The sequence below is a fragment of the Electrona antarctica genome, assembly GCF_951216825.1.
Source record: "Electrona antarctica genome assembly, chromosome: 10".
Lineage (NCBI taxonomy): Eukaryota > Metazoa > Chordata > Actinopteri > Myctophiformes > Myctophidae > Electrona > Electrona antarctica.
In genome coordinates, this window is record NC_136791.1 from 50,759,965 (window position 1) to 50,781,280 (window position 21,316).

The window sequence follows — 21,316 nt, forward strand, 5'->3', positions numbered from 1 at the left end:
TTATGGGGACGTCGGACTAACGTTACAAACCTATGTGTGTGTGCACGCACGCACGCACGCACGCACGCACGCACGCACGCACGCACGCACGCACGCACGCACGCACGCACGCACACGCACACACACACACACACACTCACAGATAGGCCAGGGAGGAGGGCATGTACAGTACAGTACAGTACAGTACAGTACAGTACAGTACAGTACAGTACAGTACAGTACAGTACAGTACAGTACAGTACAGTACAGTACAGTACAGTACAGTACCACTCAGTTCAGACGGGTCTGATTTTTATTTTTGTATTACTTAAATGTGAAAGTCAATGGGGGCTGTGATTGTGCTGAAACGTCATAGACAACTGATTTCATAATTATATCACAGACACAGACTGGTCACTTTTTTTTTTATTAAGGTCTGCATTGGAGCCAAGTCTGAGGTCTGCGTTGGAGTAGTCTCGCGTGGCCAGACTGATGCCAGCCAGATGCCAGCCTCCTGCCTCGGATTTCAGGAGGTATAGTTCCAGACTCTATAGTGGAATATGGACACTATATAGTGTGTCCATATTTGGGCATATTCCAGGCACAGAGACAAACCCACAAACAGACAAGAACTTTATATAGAAGAGAACGGGGCTGCTAACACAATCACAATTGTTAATTTAAAATTGGGCCACAAAGCGAGAAAGCAAAACCTTTTGTTTCACGTTCTGAAGATGTTCACTGCTGGAGATGACAAGGTTTTTCATCCAACAACAACAACAGGTTACATTTTGGAGAGTTATGTGCCGTCCACACCAAGGGCAATAACTAAACCCATAACTATAACAATAATTATGTGAGCATTCACATCGATGTTGTGGTGCTGACTCTGCCATCCACTTGAGTTATGTTGCGTTCACACAGGCAGACGCAATGACGCAGTCTACCATTCATTGTCAATTGAAGCCAGTGACGTGAAGCTACCAAGCAAATCTGATGCTTGTAGCCGCTGTAAAAGCTACAACAGCTACAAATACACTGTGTAGCTTTGCATCTCTGCATCTGCCCGTGTGAACGTGATTTTTAAAACAATACAGTATGTAGTTTGATGTTTGATTTATCGTGCATGGTGCATGGACAGCCCATTGCTGCGTGGAATCGGAGATGCATGCAAGTCAATTTGCTTAACCCATTTAGGCCTGACGTTGTAATAAAAAAAACATTCGCTCTGAAAGAATATATACCTATTCAAAGATTTGTGCCGCATTTTTACGATTTTTCAAAAATAGCAGACCTACAAGTTCATAGCGCGCCACTCGGTGGCACGCTATGAGCTTGTAGATCAGAAATGGGTTAACTTAATCTGACGTGAGAAATAGCCAGTATTTGGAAAGATGAAATGGGGCTTATTAGGCCAACAGCTGAGCGTAAACCTTCCCCTGCTAATGGGGCAGAGTGAGTCAGTGAGAGTGCATAGTGTGCATTTGGGGTTGGTCGAGGATGCCATCATGCTGCCGTTATTGTCCCTATGTCTTTCCCACTGTTCCACTGGTGGGGGGCATGAGGTCCACACACTATACGTGACAGGGCCAACTGCTCACAGATCAAGTGCAGGGCAAACGGGATGGATAGGGGAAAGGATGGGCAAAGTGATAGATTAATGGTTGGGATGGATAGAAGGATACCCCCCAGGGCATGCATGCGTGTCTGTCTGTGGAGCCATTTCGGCGGGACATAACACTCAGAGCTTACAAGACACATTCACCTGGAGCCAGACTCAACAGCTGACCGGTCCACAATGCAACTGTCTCCCGGCAGGGGACATCTGGAGTATTAATTTAAGAGAGTGTTCTGAGAGTGTTAAAATGGACACTTTAAGGGGTCAGTTGAGATATGACTGATTGTGTTTGTGTGTGTGTGTGTGTGTGTGTGTGTGTGTGTGTGTGTGTGTGTGTGTGTGTGTGTGTGTGTGTGTGTGTGTGTGTGTGTGTGTGTGTGTGTGTGTGTGTGTGTGTGTGTGTGTGTGTGTGTGCATGCTAAGTGCGTGTGGCAAAGTTGAGAAGAAGAATGGAAGAGAATGGGCGTGTGTGCTCATCAACACCTCATGTTTCAGTTTGTCTGTGTAAATACTTTTGACCAATTAACACATTGACATGCAAACGTGGGGGAATATAATAGGCATTATACCTCATTACACTGATCAATTTTGTACTGCATACACTCAGTAGTCTTGCCTCAGGATAGATATTATTGTCCTCTGTAAGGACTAGGGGTCCCTTACTAAAGTACAATACGTTATGTAGCAGCCAGGGCAACAGGAGAGGTAAACATAAGCCAGGGCTCTGCACGGACCAAGCTCATGTTTCGGCGTCTATTCGGGGTAGGACCAAGCCAGGGCAGTGAGTGTTGAGGTGGGGACTGTGTTTTGAATACAGTTGTAAACGGGGATGTGAAATACATGATCTAGACTGAGGGTGTGGCATATTTGGATACATAAGGGATGTGCAGTATACTCACAATATCTTTTGTTATTTTACCATTTTTGGTAGACAGTTGACGTACCTGGCTCAAATGACTTGCTTAGTCCCCAATTACATTTGCCGTATGATTGTTGCTACTATTGTGAATGTGAGGACATGAAAATCTGACATAATACTTCACAATTCCTAGCTTACTGGGATGCGGTTTCCAGAGCGAGCTGTCGAGACACATAATGCAGTGGGAAGTTGTCATATTTTCACATAGAAAATAGATAGGCTTAGATAGACAATAGATTGATAGGCTTCAGGCGAAGTTGCCCTTTCAGGAATAAGGTGGATGTAGCCACTATAAAATGACATTCCATCATTAAACTAAAGAACATCCTGCTGTGAAGTAGAGGCATCTACTGATGTGATTTTGGCTAACTGACAAAATATCTATGTATCTGCATTCTACAATGTTCAACCATTGAAATTAGGGTTATTATATCGATATCATGATATTAGACTGGACATTGTTTGTGATTTTGGATCATTTGTACTATTGTGATATGGCATACGGTAATTGTGTTCTATAAAAATATAAATGTACTCTGATCAGCTCAACATTTAGGTCTTGACTTGTTGACCAGTTGAGAACCAGCTAGTTCTACAAAAAGGATCAATTAAACACTGTGCTGCACTGCCCTTCCAATACCCTCAGACTAGTGTACTTCTGATCTGTTCTGTGTGTGTGGATCAAGGCACAGGAAGCCAGTTCATTCTTCCAGCTTATATTAGATAACCCATTCAAGACAGGGAAGCATGGGTGTGTGCAAAGTCACATGACACATTAATACACTGTCAGTGTGGAGAGGCATGAGTCAATGGCATGAGCACATTTTCAGCGCTTTCCTGCAGTGAAGGGAAACATCTCAACTGAACAAACCCAATAATGGGTTTGTTCAGTACGCTCATTTCAGTTTCACTCTATTTTCTTTAAACCTGACCGATATGGCACCGTTGCACGGTGAAAATACACTGACACCACGGCGCGTAAACAGCGCCTCAAACTGTGACTCCGCCCACAACCGGGGGAAGTTGTGATTTGCGCTCGTTCACTGCAATGCAATTTGCGGCATTTTCAAAACAATATTGAGCAGAGTAGCGATTATCAAACGTATTTGCAATGCCATACGTTGAAAGATCTGTTGCCCGTGGACAAGGCACGCTACCTCCGCAAGTTAGATAGCATTGGCATAGATGTTTGTCCGTATGTGATTAAGGATTGGACCAAGTTGCATTGGCAGCCATAGAAAATTCTTACCCCAGGCTAAAACCGGATGTGACGTTTTTGGGCGTTCCTGTCTAGCGTGGTGTCAGTGTATAGCCAATCTATGTGCTCATAGATAATTTCACAATGTGACTCTGACATATTAGTATATAGGCCACAGCTATTTTTGAGAATGCCCGCCTATAATGACAGGCTCAAAATGAAAGCCAGGGTTAATGTGGTTAATCCATACTGTGGCAGTAGGCAGTGACGTGTTACGTTTTGTGGACACCACTAGACTGTTAGTGCCTGGGGCTGACACACAGCATCACTGTTACAGGTGGGGCACACAGGACACCTTGTTGAGCTTAGAGAAGTCGATGAGGTCGGGTCTGTGTCTATGGATCAGGGCACAGAAGGCCAGGCCGTCCTTCCAGCTTCACCCAGGTGGTAAAGAGAAGCAGCATGTCAGAACTTGTGACACTTCAGAATACAGGAAAGAAATGTTCAAGACTCATGGGTGGAAATTCCCCCAGAGAGCCACAATCAGACAACCACTTTCTTGCACTGGACGGACCTCAACTTGTGGCGGCGGCGCAATGATAGTTTTTAAAGTACTGAAAGCAAGGTAAAGTGCTCATTAATAATATTCAGATTTTTCTCTTATGTCATACTTGGGGGTATTGACCGCCATGTGATTATGCTACATTTTTACTGTTTGTCAGTCAGCAATACCAAACATTGTCACTGTGCTATTTTCAAAGAATCCTCCCCACATTTATATGTTTGATCTATAAAACAGTGCATGGTTGGCCTGCAACATCTGAGCATTACTAATGAACTCAATAACTTATGACAAAGACACATTATGGGAAACCAAGTTCTGCAGTTAGAACTCAAGCTGGTTTATACTTTGTTAAGTGCTGGTGTCGTGCCCAAAATATGGCTTCTCGGACATCTCCAAGCTCACAACTCGTCACAACTTGAAGATGTTCAGCACACGACACCAACGTGTAACTAAGTATAAATTGAGCATCAGGAGGAAAACAATCACATGCGCTGAGGCTGAGCAGTTTACAGTTTACACACATACCTGATATGGAAGTTTTGGACGTTGACATTCCTGTAGGGGGCAGTCTTTCTCTGGCACCACAAGAGAAGGCCTTCCTTAGCAGATGTTTCTAAGGAAAGAGTCAGAGTGGACAGCCAGACATTATTAAATATTTATGAGAGCTTAATCTCCAGATTACATTTTCTGAACAAAACAAACAGAAAATGTATTGGTGGCCTCAACTTTGTCAGTTACACATCTCATCATCATGTCACCTTCTACATTGATGTCCTGGATGGCGAAGCGGAGGATGATGGTCCAAATCATTCCGAGAGTCATCTTTACGTTCCCATCTACAATCTCTGAAAAAACAAACACTCTTAAGATCAAAATACATCACAGAACAGGTACAGTTTATTTTATTTTAATTTTTTTGGCTTTTGTGCCTTTATTGATAGTTACAGTGAAGACAGACGAGAGGGAGAGAGAGAAGGGGAGAGACATGCAGCAAAGGTCGTCATGAACGGGACTCAAACATGCGACACGCTGTCAGGCCAGAGCCTATATGTGGCATGCGCCTGGACCACTAGGCCAGCGGACGCCCCCAGAAAGGTACAGTATAGACTAGGGTATGCGCATGCATAAAGTAAATGGCAGATCGAGTGGCAAAGTGAATTTAATGTTGTTTAAGTCATTTAATGCAATCAAATAGGACTTTTCTGTTTGGATGTATGGGCTGTCAAGGCCAGAAAGTAGTTTTTTCCACTCAGTAGGCATTCCCGCATAACTTCCGGGTATGATGATGATGTCACGCGCATACCCTCTATATTAACACAGGAAAGGCTGGTTTATACTTTGTTGCGCACCAGTGTGAAAATAGCCAATCTACAAGCTAACAATGCATCGCAGCTGTGCAAAAGCTTGTAGAACCAATATGTCTGATGTACGCTAATTATGTCCAAGAGCAATTCTGATACCTTCAGCACCAATGGAGACCAGTTTCACTCCTTTGCTTGTGATGTATTCCAGTGCTTTATTGACATTGGCGATCTTATGAAAACGCATCTTCCCTCTGTCTGGCTTGGGTAACCTCTCGCCTACAAATTGAAAAATAAATCTCTTTACAAAAACAAAAATTAAAATAAAGCCAATCAACAAAGGTAATAATGAGAGATAACACAGTTTATGTAAAGAAGTAAAAAAAAAAAAAAAATACATTATTATTAAATGAAAGAAGTTAATGTCACAATGTCAAAAAGATCTTTTTTTGTCATCTGACCTGAGATAACCTCCAGAAGCAGCATGAGTTTCAGTCCATTCCTGAAGTCCTCCTCAATGGTTTCAATCTGTGTCCCTGCTTTCCTCAGATGGGAGTTACACCAGGCTGTGAAGGTCTGCCAGGAAAGGGAGACCATGGTCATTCCGAAGCGGATCTAACAGCCGCATACACTTCATTTACAACTGTCTGTGTCACTTGCAGAAGATTCAAACCTTTGCTTGAAATCTTTCAGTGAACATTGTATGACCATGACCACGTATAAATTAGACGTAAATGTAACTCTACGAATGCATAACATCCTACTTCTAGTCATGACCATATTTGTTTATTATAATTTGTGCCTTGTTGTTGATGTTCTACAGTGTATTGTAGATCAAAATCAGACCAGTCTGAAGCGAGTGGTGCAACAGCACCCCCTATTGGTACTCTAAACATAGTCACATTTGGTACCATAGGTACTATAGGGACAAAGCTGTTCCTTGGAGTGGTTGCACCACTCAAAAACTCAAACATGGAGTCATTCATCCATTCATTGTGTCGGGGAGGGTAGCTCAGTTGGTAGCACTCGCCTTTGCTTTGGACCACAAGGTCCTGCATGGGTTTGAAGTACCTTCATGGGCACCACCAACTCAGGATATGAGTACGGCTTGGGTAACTTACTTAAGTTGTGTGGTAAGTTGCTGGGTGCTGATTTTAGGGGTCTAGCCTCATTGAAAAGGGCGTATTAGACAGACTTGTTTCGGCAGACACCAACAATAAGCCACTCTAACCTACTTACTTAATTAGAGTCATTCAAATATGGAGTGAGTGAGTTCAGTGTAGGCCCAACTTATTGTAATTCTACTGAAAGATCATTCAATTATTCAAAGATGGAGTCATCTCAATTTATTAAGGACAATTTTGTCCTTTATTTACCACTGTAGGTATCCCTTAGTAATACATGATCTCACATAGAGGACCATGTTGGAGATCTGACGTGTTTAACTTTTATCACACTTTGCAGCACCCGCACTGCTCTGGGTGGACTACAGTACTTTTTATTTGTCCAAAGGAACAAATTCAAATGAATTACAAACGAATGGTTCGGATGTTCGCTCGAAAATTCCTGCCGAAGTTCGAGTCCTAAAAACAGGGCTAGGGTACAGCCTTACTGTACATGCATTATATCATTTTCTTTTGTGAATGAAAACAAACTGAAGCTAACAGCTTAACGAGTCTTTGCTAAAAAGCCATGTATCATGTCAACTCTCAGTCCCTTTGCCCGCTGCTAGATTATCCTATATGAGGGTCAGTTGGCCCCTTGGTGTCCAGTTGCAAATCCAATAGACACCTTCGTGTGTGGTAAAATGGATGGGGAACAATGACTAATAAAATAAAATGCTATAACACTCCCACTCCCAGATTTTGGTGAAATCCATTAGATTGAGTTTGGACTGGAGCAGTTCTTCAGTGTCTTTAGTTTACCCCAATTGATACTTAATCATATGGCGTGTCCTACGCCAAAAATAGTGATGCGTCATAGTCACTGTCACACAACTAAGTAATAATAAATCAGGCTTTTCTCCTCCTATTTTTATAATAGAAGTCTTTCAATAGACAGCAGCAGAGCTCATGGGCGATCAGCACTGTACAGATGAAAGCTGGAAGCAGACCCCCAGAGCACATTCCAGCTGATATAAGGTGTTAAATTTAGACTGCTCTGGGAGACCTCATGATAAGAGACAGCGAGGAAAATGTCTAAACTTCCATTCATATCAAGATTGTTGGAAAGTGTCACAGTGACCTGACCACTCCTCCTCACGTTGGTCATCAATCTTAACATTTATAATGAGATCATCAGTATAGAGCCTGACCGATCCCCATCTTTTTTTAAATGTTTTTCTTTCCCCCCCCCCTTTTTACGTCGTCTTTGACATGCTTATTTAATGTTTGATTGTTTTCTCCCTGCTCTTCCCAATATAACCTTTAAAAATGTATCTATCAAAATGTTATTTGGGTGTTTCTTCTTATTTATGTTTGCTTATAAAGTTATAGGTTAGGCTAAATGTTCTCAAATATACTACAACCGTTACATAATATAAATTCTAAATTGATTGGAAAATCTTGCACTTTTTGACAAAATATTGGCCAGAACATTGGCAATTGGGTGGGCTATAGGACTCTCACAATGCTAAGGCGATGCTTGGAATCGGCAAATGTGTTTGTTCAAGTTCCACATGTTTTGCTTCTTTTTTTTCTCCAGCAATTTCAAGGATGTGTCACACAGACACCGTAGATAAAACATCCACACTGGCATAAGTCAATTCCTACACATCTGCTACAGCCTTGTCTGACATACTTCTATGAACCGTATGCTCAAGGCTATATACAGTCCAGTATCAAACAGACTGTCACATAATATAGTACCCTGAAGTAGACCCTTTGTGTTGTTTAAAATGAATACATTTATTTGGCATCAGGTGTACGAGCTGTGTCTGACTTTCTTCTTTTTTTTCTTCTTTTTTTTTTAAAACACTTTTTTAATTTTTTTATTGATGCAGCAACATATATACATGTACATTTTGCTGTATCCGACATGTAAATATCTAACCTGACTCCGCCAGATGGGGCAGCAGAGAGTACACTGTGTTCCCCCCTCCTGCTCCCATCTGGGAACTCTCAGGCAGACTTGATGCCCGGCCACAAAACGGCCTGGCCAATCAGCAGCAGCTTCTAGCAACTTCTAGCAGCAGCTTCTAGCTTCTAGCTTCTGCTGATTGGCCAGGCCGTTTTGTGGCCGGGCATCAAGTCTGCCTGAGAGTTCCCAGATGGGAGCAGGAGGGGGGAACCCAGTGTACTCTCTGCTGCCCCATCTGGCGGAGTCAGGTTAGTAAATATCCCCCCCTCCCCCCAATCAAGGTCAGAACAAGTCAAATAAAACAAAAAAAGACAGACAGTACAAGACACTAAAAGTAAATAGTAAACTAGTATTGAAAGTACTAATGAACATAGTATTTTACCTGACTTTCTTCTTTTAAGCATAATATACTACGCTAATTTAGTTGCTGTGATTTAAATTAATCTGTTTCTGTGCTTTTTAAATTATTATTATTGTATTTACAATCCTTTAATTTTTCCTTTAAGAGCATTATGGTTTTACACATGCTCCTTGCCAGGAGGCCTGTGCTAAAAAATAAATAATAACATGGCTGGACCATTAGACCTAACCCTGTCTGAGTTACAGAACCCTATAGCATCCACCTCTCTAACCCCACACCACCAGCACCACATCAGAGCTAAATATATTCATGAATCACATCCAGTGAGGAGCACCCTGCCCCTGAAGTGGCTGATGCCTTTGAGGCAGTGATAGGTCACAGGCTAGACTCTAGAATTTTCCACTTCCTGGACACCTTATACTCTAGCTGCTAGAGTATAAGCCTTATACTCTTATACCTTACTATACCATACTATAAGGTGTCCAGGAAGTGGAAAATTATTGAGCGCTGAGTACTTGACTGGCATTCTGATGTTATGGTATATGATGATGGCTAGCACATGCAAGAGAATGCTGTGATACCTGATATGATAAGACCTGTATCAATATTTGCTTGTCTGAGATGTAGCGAATTTGACTGTGTTGTTAATCAGTATTACATAGATGATAGACGTGCATAGCCTAATTCTGATGAGTAACTCATCCACTTTCTGACATAAATCAGCAATGGAAGCTTAACAGTAGGAAATCAACCTGGCCTATAGATAAACCAGGCTATAACACACCTGTCTGACCTGGTCACATAAAACATTAAATGAAATCTACAGCAGGTGTTGAAAAAATACTTAAAATAAGCCCAGCCCTATTCCCCCTCCCTTGCATCTTGTTATTTAATAGAATTATGTGGGAGGGAAATTAATATGGTAAATCGACTTTAATTGTGAATCCAGGCAGCAATATGGTTCTAGTGTCAAGACATGAGGTTTAGACAAGGCCACAAGGGCATTTGCCTAGATGGTCTGAATTTGATCATTTCACCGTTTTTATTATTATTATTATTATTATTATTATTATTATTATTATTATTATTATTATTTCTCTTACTATGTAGCAATTTGAGATTTGGTTCAAATATATAGTAAGTAGCTAGTAAGTAAGCCTTGCCGAGCCATGAGGCCCATAGGGCAGGAGCCTCTCCTCTCTCCTGTCTCTGTAGCATACCCGGTACCCCCAATCCAAACCTTGATGCTGAGTGCCAAGCAGGGAGGCATTGGATCCCATTTTTCTGAGTCTTTGAGGGATCGGCCAGGGATCGAACCCGGACTCAGGGCGTACATTCAAACCACAAGGCCACTGATTTGTTAAATATATAGTGCATTATAAATAAAATGCATTATATTATTATTATTATTATTATTATTTCTTGTTTTTATTGTACGTTTTGTTCTCCATTTGTCAAGAGAGCAGCAAGTTAAGGCATAGGTCACTCCAAAGCCCTAAAACCAAGTGACAGAATGGCAGGCCTATATTCAGATGGCTGCTGGCTGGTGCTGCACAATATTTTGTGCTGTTTCTATAAACAAAGGAATTCCACACCAAGGACACTGGATTAACCCACTATAATGCTTGGTCCTGGGGTTAAAATTAGATATAGCATCCATTCTAATCCCAAGAACGTCATCATGTGTTAGAAGCATCTGTTGACAGTTGGCATTCCAGGCCTATCAGTGGAATGGCAACAGTCTGGAGAGCCGCTCATAGAGCTATTGTTAGCTGGTATACCCACCGCATCTCCCATTCTCTCATCTCCCCAGGCTCTGGTGCACAAGCCGCCACATACCACTAACTCTGACTGTATGAACTAAACATAAATATACAATTTCCAATTAACACATTTTTTTTAAATATAACAAACAGAGAAAAGTCCAGAAAGTATAGGTAGGCCTATGTAGATATTTCGTATAGGGCCAGGCTTGATTCTCCCGACCCTATATCCACAGCACTGCCACTGTGTGACTGGTTATATTGATTGATTTATTTATTGATTGATTGATTGATTGATTGATTGATTGAAATACAATGAATTACAGTACATTTTCAAGCACAAACTCAATACAAAGACTGTTAACTGTGAGTGGACAACCCAATTATAGCATTACACTTGTTTACAAGAGGGTCCACCCTGTCCACCTCAATTCATCACCTTGTTCAAGTGTATAGCCCTACGCGTTATTCTGTCGCTTATTTGAATTTGACGTACCTTTCTCTGCTGTTTCTCCCACGCAGGGTCCAGCAGCAGGTCCCTGTCCCATTCATCCTCCTGCAACATGTAGATACAATCATCCTGATCGTAGCCGTTATCATAAAGCACAGTCGTGTCCACCTGGGCCATCATCATCATTGTGCCGTATATTGTTTATTCCTCTTCCCCCAAAAACAACTCAATGATTGAGTCTCAATCAAGTTGAATTATGATCCCTCTGGATCCCTTTTGTGCTGGACTGTCAGCTTAATTACTTCAAATGTAGTGAACAGAACAGAATGTTGGCCTGTTGTTTCTAATCTCTTCATGTAGCCCTGCCTCTCTCTCTCTCTTTCACTCTCACTCACGCTTGCCCCTCCGTGAGACGTACTGTCTGGACCCAACTCTTTGCTCTTCTATACGCCGCAGCCACAGCGCGACATGCGATCGTATTGATTAAGTACTGGCTAGCCACGTGACACACTGTCACGCACGCAAGCACGCACGCACACACACACGCACGCGCGCACACACACACACACACACACACACACACACACACACACACACATACACGCTGTGTGAGAGAGAGTGTCTCTCAGATTTCAATTTCAAAATGCTTTATTGGCATGATAAAATAATATGTTCTACATTGCCAAAGCATACATACAACAAAACAAATGTCAACATTGCGCTCTTCTGTCCACTGTCCCTCAGACAAAGCCAAAAATGTGCAATTGGACTGTTCTCCCAGACCATATTGAAGTGAGTTATTAATGGTGGATTCAAATTCTTGATTTTTCTTTAAATTCAGGGAAGAATGATTCTCTGATGTCTTTATATTTGTCACATTGTAACAGAAAGTGTAGCTCCGTCTCCAGTGATTCATATTTAGAAATTTTTTCAGATGTCAAAACAAATCTGAGATGATGGATGATGATGGTCATGGAAGGGGAACCTTCTGAAGTGTTAATTGATAGATTATGGTCAACATTTTTTTAACAGCTGTACTGTACTCTCTCACATTCCCAAACATAGTATCTATCTATCTATCTATCTATCTATCTATACAATTTACAATTTACAATTTAGGCATTTAGCAGACGCTCTTAATCCAGAGCGATTTACATTAGGCAGGAACAAAAGTATGGGAATACATCACATATATAAAATGCATTTATCAAGAAACATGCGTAAGCTAAGAACGTAACTAGAACATATCTATATAATGACACTATACATATTAACTATATACTATACTATGCTATACATATGTACTAGGCTACTATGATGTGCTATGACTATATACAATGCAATTATTGTGCTGTCTACATGACATGCTATAAGTCTGTTTCAAATGCTATCTAAGTCTAAAAAGTGCTATCTAAGGGGGTAGGATAAGTGCTATGGGCCATGATGGAGTCTGAAAAGGTGGGTCTTCAGACTACGGCGGAAGATTGGGAGTGATGCCGCAGTTCTGACTGCAACGGGGAGTGCATTCCACAGTTTTGGGGCCAGAAGGGAGAAGAGTTTGGGACGTGTGGAGCGTTGGCCCGGCGTTTTTAGTGAGGGTACTTCCAGCTTTCCTGCGTTGGCTGATCTGAGTGCGTGGGAGGGTTTGTAGGGTTCAATCATGCTTGCAAGATATGGGGGAGCCATACCTTTGGTTGCTTTGAATGCCAGCATCAGAGTTTTGTATTCTGTGCGGGCGGCGACTGGGAGCCAGTGCAGGGAGCGGAGCAGGGGGGAGACATGTGAGAATTTTGGCTGGTTGAAGACCAGACGAGCTGCGGCATTTTGGATCATTTGGAGAGGCTTAAGTGCACATGCCGGTAGGCCAGTAAGGAGCGAATTACAATAGTCAAGTTTTGACAAGACTGTTGTCTGGATTAGGAGCTGGGCTGATTCCTGGGTGAGGAACGGTCTAATTCGTCGTATGTTATAGAGTGTGAACCTACAGGATCGAGTGACAGCTGTGATGTGAGTTTTAAACGAGAGCTGACTGTCCAGGACAACACCAAGGTTCCTTGCTGTTGGGACAGACGTTACCAGGGCGTTGTCTACGGAAATAGTTAGCTCCCGCATAGGGCAGGACTTAGCTGGGAAGAAGAGAAGCTCAGTCTTGTCTGGATTCAGCTTGAGGTGGTTGGAGGACATCCACTGTGAGATGTCAGCCAGGCATGCAGTGATGCGCTCTTCCACCTGAGTGGCAGAGGGGGGGAAGGATAGAAACAGTTGTGTGTCATCGGCATAGCAGTGATAGGATATATTGTGAGCAGAGATGATAGTGCCAAGGGATTTGGTGTATAGTGAGAAAAGGAGGGGACCAAGTACAGATCCCTGTGGGACCCCAGTTTGGAGGGTTCTGGGGGATGATAGCAGACCTTTCCAGGAAACCTGGTAGGTCCGGTCGGTGAGATAGGAAGAGAACCACTTTAGTGCTGTCCCGCCGATTGAATTTGACGTACCTTTCTCTGCTGTTTCTCCCACGCAGGGTCCAGCAGCAGGTCCCTGTCCCATTCATCCTCCTGCAACATGTAGATACAATCATCCTGATCGTAGCCGTTATCATAAAGCACAGTCGTGTCCACCTGGGCCATCATCATCATTGTGCCGTATATTGTTTATTCCTCTTCCCCCAAAAACAACTCAATGATTGAGTCTCAATCAAGTTGAATTATGATCCCTCTGGATCCCTTTTGTGCTGGACTGTCAGCTTAATTACTTCAAATGTAGTGAACAGAACAGAATGTTGGCCTGTTGTTTCTAATCTCTTCATGTAGCCCTGCCTCTCTCTCTCTCTTTCACTCTCACTCACGCTTGCCCCTCCGTGAGACGTACTGTCTGGACCCAACTCTTTGCTCTTCTATACGCCGCAGCCACAGCGCGACATGCGATCGTATTGATTAAGTACTGGCTAGCCACGTGACACACTGTCACGCACGCAAGCACGCACGCACGCACACACACACGCACGCGCGCACACACACACACACACACACACACACACACACACACATACACACTGTGTGAGAGAGAGTGTCTCTCAGATTTCAATTTCAAAATGCTTTATTGGCATGATAAAATAATATGTTCTACATTGCCAAAGCATACATACAACAAAACAAATGTCAACATTGCGCTCTTCTGTCCACTGTCCCTCAGACAAAGCCAAAAATGTGCAATTGGACTGTTCTCCCAGACCATATTGAAGTGAGTTATTAATGGTGGATTCAAATTCTTGATTTTTCTTTAAATTCAGGGAAGAATGATTCTCTGATGTCTTTATATTTGTCACATTGTAACAGAAAGTGTAGCTCCGTCTCCAGTGATTCATATTTAGAAAATTTTTCAGATGTCAAAACAAATCTGAGATGATGGATGATGATGGTCATGGAAGGGGAACCTTCTGAAGTGTTAATTGATAGATTATGGTCAACATTTTTTTAACAGCTGTACTGTACTCTCTCACATTCCCAAACATAGTATCTATCTATCTATCTATCTATCTATCTATCTATACAATTTACAATTTAGGCATTTAGCAGACGCTCTTAATCCAGAGCGATTTACATTAGGCAGGAACAAAAGTATGGGAATACATCACATATATAAAATGCATTTATCAAGAAACATGCGTAAGCTAAGAACGTAACTAGAACATATCTATATAATGACACTATACATATTAACTATACATATATACTATACTATGCTATACATATGTAGGCTACTATGATGTGCTATGACTATATACAATGCAATTATTGTGCTGTCTACATGACATGCTATAAGTCTGTTTCAAATGCTATCTAAGTCTAAAAAGTGCTATCTAAGGGGGTAGGATAAGTGCTATGGGCCATGATGGAGTCTGAAAAGGTGGGTCTTCAGACTACGGCGGAAGATTGGGAGTGATGCCGCAGTTCTGACTGCAACGGGGAGTGCATTCCACAGTTTTGGGGCCAGAAGGGAGAAGAGTTTGGGACGTGTGGAGCGTTGGCCCGGCGTTTTTAGTGAGGGTACTTCCAGCTTTCCTGCGTTGGCTGATCTGAGTGCGCGGGAGGGTTTGTAGGGTTCAATCATGCTTGCAAGATATGGGGGAGCCATACCTTTGGTTGCTTTGAATGCCAGCATCAGAGTTTTGTATTCTGTGCGGGCAGCGACTGGGAGCCAGTGCAGGGAGCGGAGCAGGGGGGAGACATGTGAGAATTTTGGCTGGTTGAAGACCAGACGAGCTGCGGCATTTTGGATCATTTGGAGAGGCTTAAGTGCACATGCCGGTAGGCCAGTAAGGAGCGAATTACAATAGTCAAGTTTTGACAAGACTGTTGTCTGGATTAGGAGCTGGGCTGATTCCTGGGTGAGGAACGGTCTAATTCGTCGTATGTTATAGAGTGTGAACCTACAGGATCGAGTGACAGCTGTGATGTGAGTTTTAAACGAGAGCTGACTGTCCAGGACAACACCAAGGTTCCTGGCTGTTGGGACAGACGTTACCAGGGCGTTGTCTACGGAAATAGTTAGCTCCCGCATAGGGCAGGACTTAGCTGGGAAGAAGAGAAGCTCAGTCTTGTCTGGGTTCAGCTTGAGGTGGTTGGAGGACATCCACTGTGAGATGTCAGCCAGGCATGCAGTGATGCGCTCTTCCACCTGAGTGGCAGAGGGGGGGAAGGATAGAAACAGTTGTGTGTCATCGGCATAGCAGTGATAGGATATATTGTGAGCAGAGATGATAGTGCCAAGGGATTTGGTGTATAGTGAGAAAAGGAGGGGACCAAGTACAGATCCCTGTGGGACCCCAGTTTGGAGGGTTCTGGGGGATGATAGCAGACCTTTCCAGGAAACCTGGTAGGTCCGGTCGGTGAGATAGGAAGAGAACCACTTTAGTGCTGTCCCGCCGATGCCTAGATCCGCTAGGGTGTCTAGGAGCAGCTGGTGGTTCACTGTGTCAAATGCCGCCGATAGGTCTATCTATCTATCTATCTATCTATCTATCTATCTATCTATCTATCTATCTATCTATCTATCTATCTATCTATCTATCGTATCATAGTTAAACCAGGGGCCACCTTGTGTGCCAGCTTGTGCCAGTTTGCATAGTGACTATAAATTTCCATGGATTCAAAAGCAATATGAAAATCCTTTTAAGTGCAGGTGTGCAACAAACAAACATTAGTGGAAGGAGGAGCAGGGAAAGGTATAGTTAGAGAAGGCAAAGCACAGAGTTCATCATTTAGAGGATCTGCTCTCATCAGGACGAAAGTGACCGTCGGACAAAAAGACTTCACCAAAACACCAACTCAGAGATCTGAGACACTCTGCTGGCATCAAAAGGTGAGATCCCTTTAACCTTGTGTTCATTGTTCATTAGAATAGTTGTTGTTTTCAGAAGAACATTGAGAAGAGTTGATGAAAATGTTTACTTGTGTCGTTGTTATATTGGGTCAACTGTGTTCAAATCCATCTTCTGTACCGGTTACAGGACACCCACAGAGCCTTAAGATGGACGACACACTGGCGAATGGCACCAACTCCTCCTTCTCCTTCACATCATCAGATCTGGCACTACCGATTACCTTCAGCTCCATCAAGCTCACCCTGGGTCTGCCCATCAACAGCTACGTTCTGTGGCTGATACTGAGTGGAGCTGGTGGGACGATCGCCTCCGAGCTCTTTTATCTCAACCTGATTGCATCTGTCATCCTCTCTACCTTGGCCGATGTCTTTTACTCTGCATGGCTCTTCACATACAACTCGATTTTGCTAAGGGTTACTAAATGTGCTTTTGTTTTGTTTATCTTAATCTCCATCCCATCGTTCCAGTGTTGTATCTGTGTGGAGCGTTACATAGCGGTGGTTCACCCCGTGGTGTTTCTCAGGTACAAAGCTCTTCGCTACAGGGTGGCCTGTTGCTGCCCTGTCTGGCTGACGGGGCTTGCATTCAGCTTGTTAATTGTTCTATCCGGTACGGTGTATCCTCACTACTTCCTGCTGGGCTTTTGGGTGGTGTGCATTTCTGTGGTGTGTTTCTGCTGCCTCTCGGTCCTCAGAGCTCTCAAACAGCCTGGACCAGGAGAAGGACAGAGGGACAGTGGGGAGGGAAACGGCCTGAAGAGAAGAGCTTTTAGAATCATTCTGATCAGCTTGGTAGTAATGTCACTGACTATAATGAGCTATATTCCCCCTACTCTGTTTACACTACTGAATTATTCAATCACAGTTGTTAATACCATCGCACATATAGTCGCCACAATTTCAGCGTTTGTTCATCCATTGCTCTACCTCCACAAAGCTGGGAAACTGCCATGCTTCAAGGGGCTCTGAAAGCAAGTCAACAGGATAGATCTCTAATGCTGCGTTCACACTGGCAGATCCAAAAGATTCAAAGAGGCAAAGATCACAGCATAAATTGATGTGTTGTTGCTTTGTAAAATCTGTTGCTCACACGGTCATTGACATAATCAAGCGTGCGTCCGTAGTGACGTGTGTCATTGCAGCTACAGTTGTAGCTTTGTAGCTTTGCATCTGGAAGTTGAACCCAGCTCAGCTTCAATGTCTAGTGTGTGATACTAGGCTCTAATCCTACAAATGTAATCCAAATCTGTCACTGTGTCAGAGAAACCTATTTTAATTCATTTAATCAGCTATTTGATATGTTGTTGTTTATTTAATTACTCATGCTAATTAGAGAAGTTGACAATTACACATCAATTATTGTTTAACATATGTAGATTTTTTTTAATGGAAAAGCTTTGTTTCTCACTAGAAATATTTATCTGCAGAACCAGTTCAAATAGGATTATTTTTGGGGGGTCACGGCCTGAAACGTTTTAGAACCACTGGTGTAAATAATGGGACCTGTTCATGAACTACTTTTAATTCAATAATTTGGATTATTCATACAATGAAACATGACGCATGTGTGACAGATTAATACCCATTGTCTATAATATGACCTGTTCATGAACTACTTTTAATTCATCTGGTTTTCATCATCATTCATAATGTGTGACTGTGATTGAACATGAAACATTGATGGAAAATAAAAAATCTTGAAGAAACTCTGTTTGCTCTCTATTGGCTTAACCCTGTAAGACCCAGCGCAGCTATTTAGCTACATTTCTATTTCAATGAATTACTTAATTACTTTGTTTTCACCTAAACATCATCATTGATGTTCATTGTTTCGTCTTGAAATGCCATTGGTATATATTTGCATATTTGTATATAGTTGTATATTTGCACATTTACATATAAATACCCCCCACAGAGGCAGAAATTCACTCAACTTCAAAATCTCTGGACAATTTTTAATCAAAATTAACCTTTGACCTTTAACCTTTAACCCTGATAAAAGTAAGTAAAATGCATGTAATATATATATTTTTGTGATCATTAGAATGTCTACAATATGTGAAAGATATCCCCCAAATGTAAATTATTAATGTATTATTATTATTTTAATAATTATTATAAATGTGCATACAATTTGGTCTTACAGGGTACGTACAAAACCAAACATAGTACAAAGCAACAACAAACTACTGTATATACACATACGGTGGAATTATTGTCATAGCTGGAGTTATCTGTGAAGAGAGTTCACATTGTTAAGAGCTTCCTATTGTTTGAATCAACTAGGAAAGGGAACTCTGTTACATTTCTACACATCATTTACTGCATATGAACAGTGACAAATGTATGTAGCAGGCACTACCTATGGCCCTATGAGTGTAAGTGAAATCACTTTGTTGAAACAAGGTGGTAAAGATAACAAGGAGTGGCCAGTGATGTCACTGTTATGCAACACGGAAGTTGTATGGACTTGAAGCTGTTTATAAGACCAGATGTCAGTCAGTGACATCACTGACGAATCCTTGGTGTTACTCTTCCTGCGACCGATAGCCCCTGAAACCAGGCTTTCACCGTCGTCCTTTTTTTTCTCTCTTCTTCTTCCCCCTTCATGGGCCCCTTGGGGGCGCTGGGCCTCGGTGCACAGCACAGTTGTTCTGTATGTGTGTACGAAGCCTTGGAATAACGTGTTCCTTCCACGCGCTACGTCCAACCAGGGAAACTCCCCCCTGTCAGGTGTAAAGGAGAAACTCAGGCATGAAGGAAGCAAGTCCGTTGCTCTCCCCATGTCCCCCAGATATGGGGACTAGGTTGGCGGAGGGTGTGTAAAGCCCAGGATCACATTAGATAATTGACACAGGGGTGAAAAATGGGTTACAAAATTTGTTTTCTTTTAAAAAGAAGACGTCTTTATGCCATGGCTTGGTGTGTGCATGCCTGCATGGCTTCTACCCCTTTAGAGGTTGTGGTGACAGCAGCTATAGCAAAGCAGTTATGCAGTGGAGTCAAGATGAGCCGTAATCGTATTCAAATGTTGCCAGACTGTCCACTCCTGCCCGTTTCACTGCAGCCTTTCCAAGTGTGTATCAGTGATAAAAATGCCTTACGCCATTTAGTGAAACAAGGAACAACAGGAGTCTTCCACTCAGTTAAAATGATTATTTTGGCTACTAGTGTGCCAAGCATGAGGGTCTGCTGTACAGCGTATGGCAGCGCGAGGGAGGAAGGCATCGGAGCAACCGAGCAAGGCAGTTGGAGCATCCGGAACAATATTAATACGGTATACTTTGCTGTACCATGCAAAGATATTTTGCCAAAATGGAATAATCTTTGGGCCCGACCAGAATGTGTGATCCAGCGTGCCCTGGGAAACAGCTGGATACATTTAGTTCATTCTGTCCTTAGAGTAGTGTAATCTGTGGATAATTTAAAAACTAAACAAGCTGCAATCTGGCATATTGACTGAGCCAGAGTGGATCCTCCTCAATCCCTCACAGATCTCATTTAACAGCTCCACTTCAGACATGTTGATGTCTGGGCCGGAAATTTGCATTGGAAATGTAAATGTGAATGGTGGTAGTTTCTGCATCATGGAGCACCACACCAAACATTATTTGAATGTCACATTCAGGCCTATTTAGACAAAACTAGAGGGTTAAAACAAAAAAACACAATTTGGATTAGATTTGTGTATGGATTAGAGCCTAGTATCACACACAGGTCTAGTAAGAGATCTATCGTGCTTTCAGAGCCCCTTGAAGCATGGCAGTTTCCCAGCTTTGTGGAGGTAGAGCAAAGGATGAAAAAGAGCTGACATCATGGCTACTGCCAATGCGATCATATTAGCAACTATGTTGGGATAATTCAGTAGTGCAAACAGAGTAGTGGGAAAATAGCTCATTGTAGTCAGTGACATTACCACCAAGCTGATCAGAATGATTCTAAAAGCTCTTCTCTTCAGGCCGTTTCCCTCCCCACTGTCCCTCTGTCCTTCTCCTGGTCCAGGCTGTTTCAGAGCTCTGAGGACCGAGAGGCAGCAGAAACACACCACAGAAATGCACACCATCCAAAAGCCCATCAGGAAGTAGTAAGGATACAAAGTATCGAATATAACTAACAAGCTGACTGTAAGCCCCGTCAGCCAGACAGCGCAGCAACAGGCCACCCTGTACCGAAGAGCTTTGTACCTGAGAAACACCACGGGGTGAACCACCGCTATGTAACGCTCCACACAGATACAACACTGGAACGATGGGATGGAGAATAAGAAAAACAAATCAAAAGTAAAGTTAGCAACCTTGTACAACATTGAGAACCATGCAGAGTAAAAGACATCGGCCAAGGTAGAGAGGATCACAGATACGATCACGTTGAGATAAAAGAGCTCGGAGGCGATCGTCCCACCAGCTCCACTCAGTATCAGCCACAGAACGTAGCTGTTGATGGGGAGACCCAGGATGAGCTGAGCTGAAACTGCACATTGCTATCAACTCCGAGGATGTGGAGGGGATGGAGGAGTTGGTGCCATTCGCCGCAGTGTGTCGTTCATCTTAAGGCTCTGTGTGTGTCCTGTAACCGGTACAGAAGATGGATTTGAGCACAGTTGACCTGATATAACAATGACACAAGTAAACATTTTTAACAACTCTTCTAAATGTTTCTATTCTATTGAACAACTATTCTAATGAACAATGAACACAAGGT

The 21,316-nt window shown here is 42.6% G+C and overlaps 1 protein-coding gene across 2 annotated transcripts in view; it reads right to left on the reverse strand.

Annotated features, from left to right (window-relative positions):
• The window catches only part of actn2b (actinin, alpha 2b), a 46,634-nt gene extending 32,541 nt beyond the window's left edge, over nt 1-14,093 (reverse strand). Inside the window, exons 1-6 of one of the 2 annotated variants that reach the window (XM_079512683.1) lie at nt 13,729-14,093; nt 6,042-6,156; nt 5,740-5,859; nt 5,038-5,124; nt 4,805-4,892; nt 4,070-4,148 (exon numbers count right to left, since the gene is read on the reverse strand). In XM_079512683.1, coding sequence (XP_079368809.1) covers nt 4,070-4,148; nt 4,805-4,892; nt 5,038-5,124; nt 5,740-5,859; nt 6,042-6,156; nt 13,729-13,869 — 630 coding nt within the window. In that variant the 5' untranslated portion in view covers nt 13,870-14,093. Of the gene's footprint in view, nt 1-4,069; nt 4,149-4,804; nt 4,893-5,037; nt 5,125-5,739; nt 5,860-6,041; nt 6,157-11,278; nt 11,644-13,728 lie in introns of those variants that run through there. The other variant, XM_079512682.1, reaches the window with a different exon arrangement.
• Between the last annotated feature and the right edge of the window lie 7,223 nt (nt 14,094-21,316).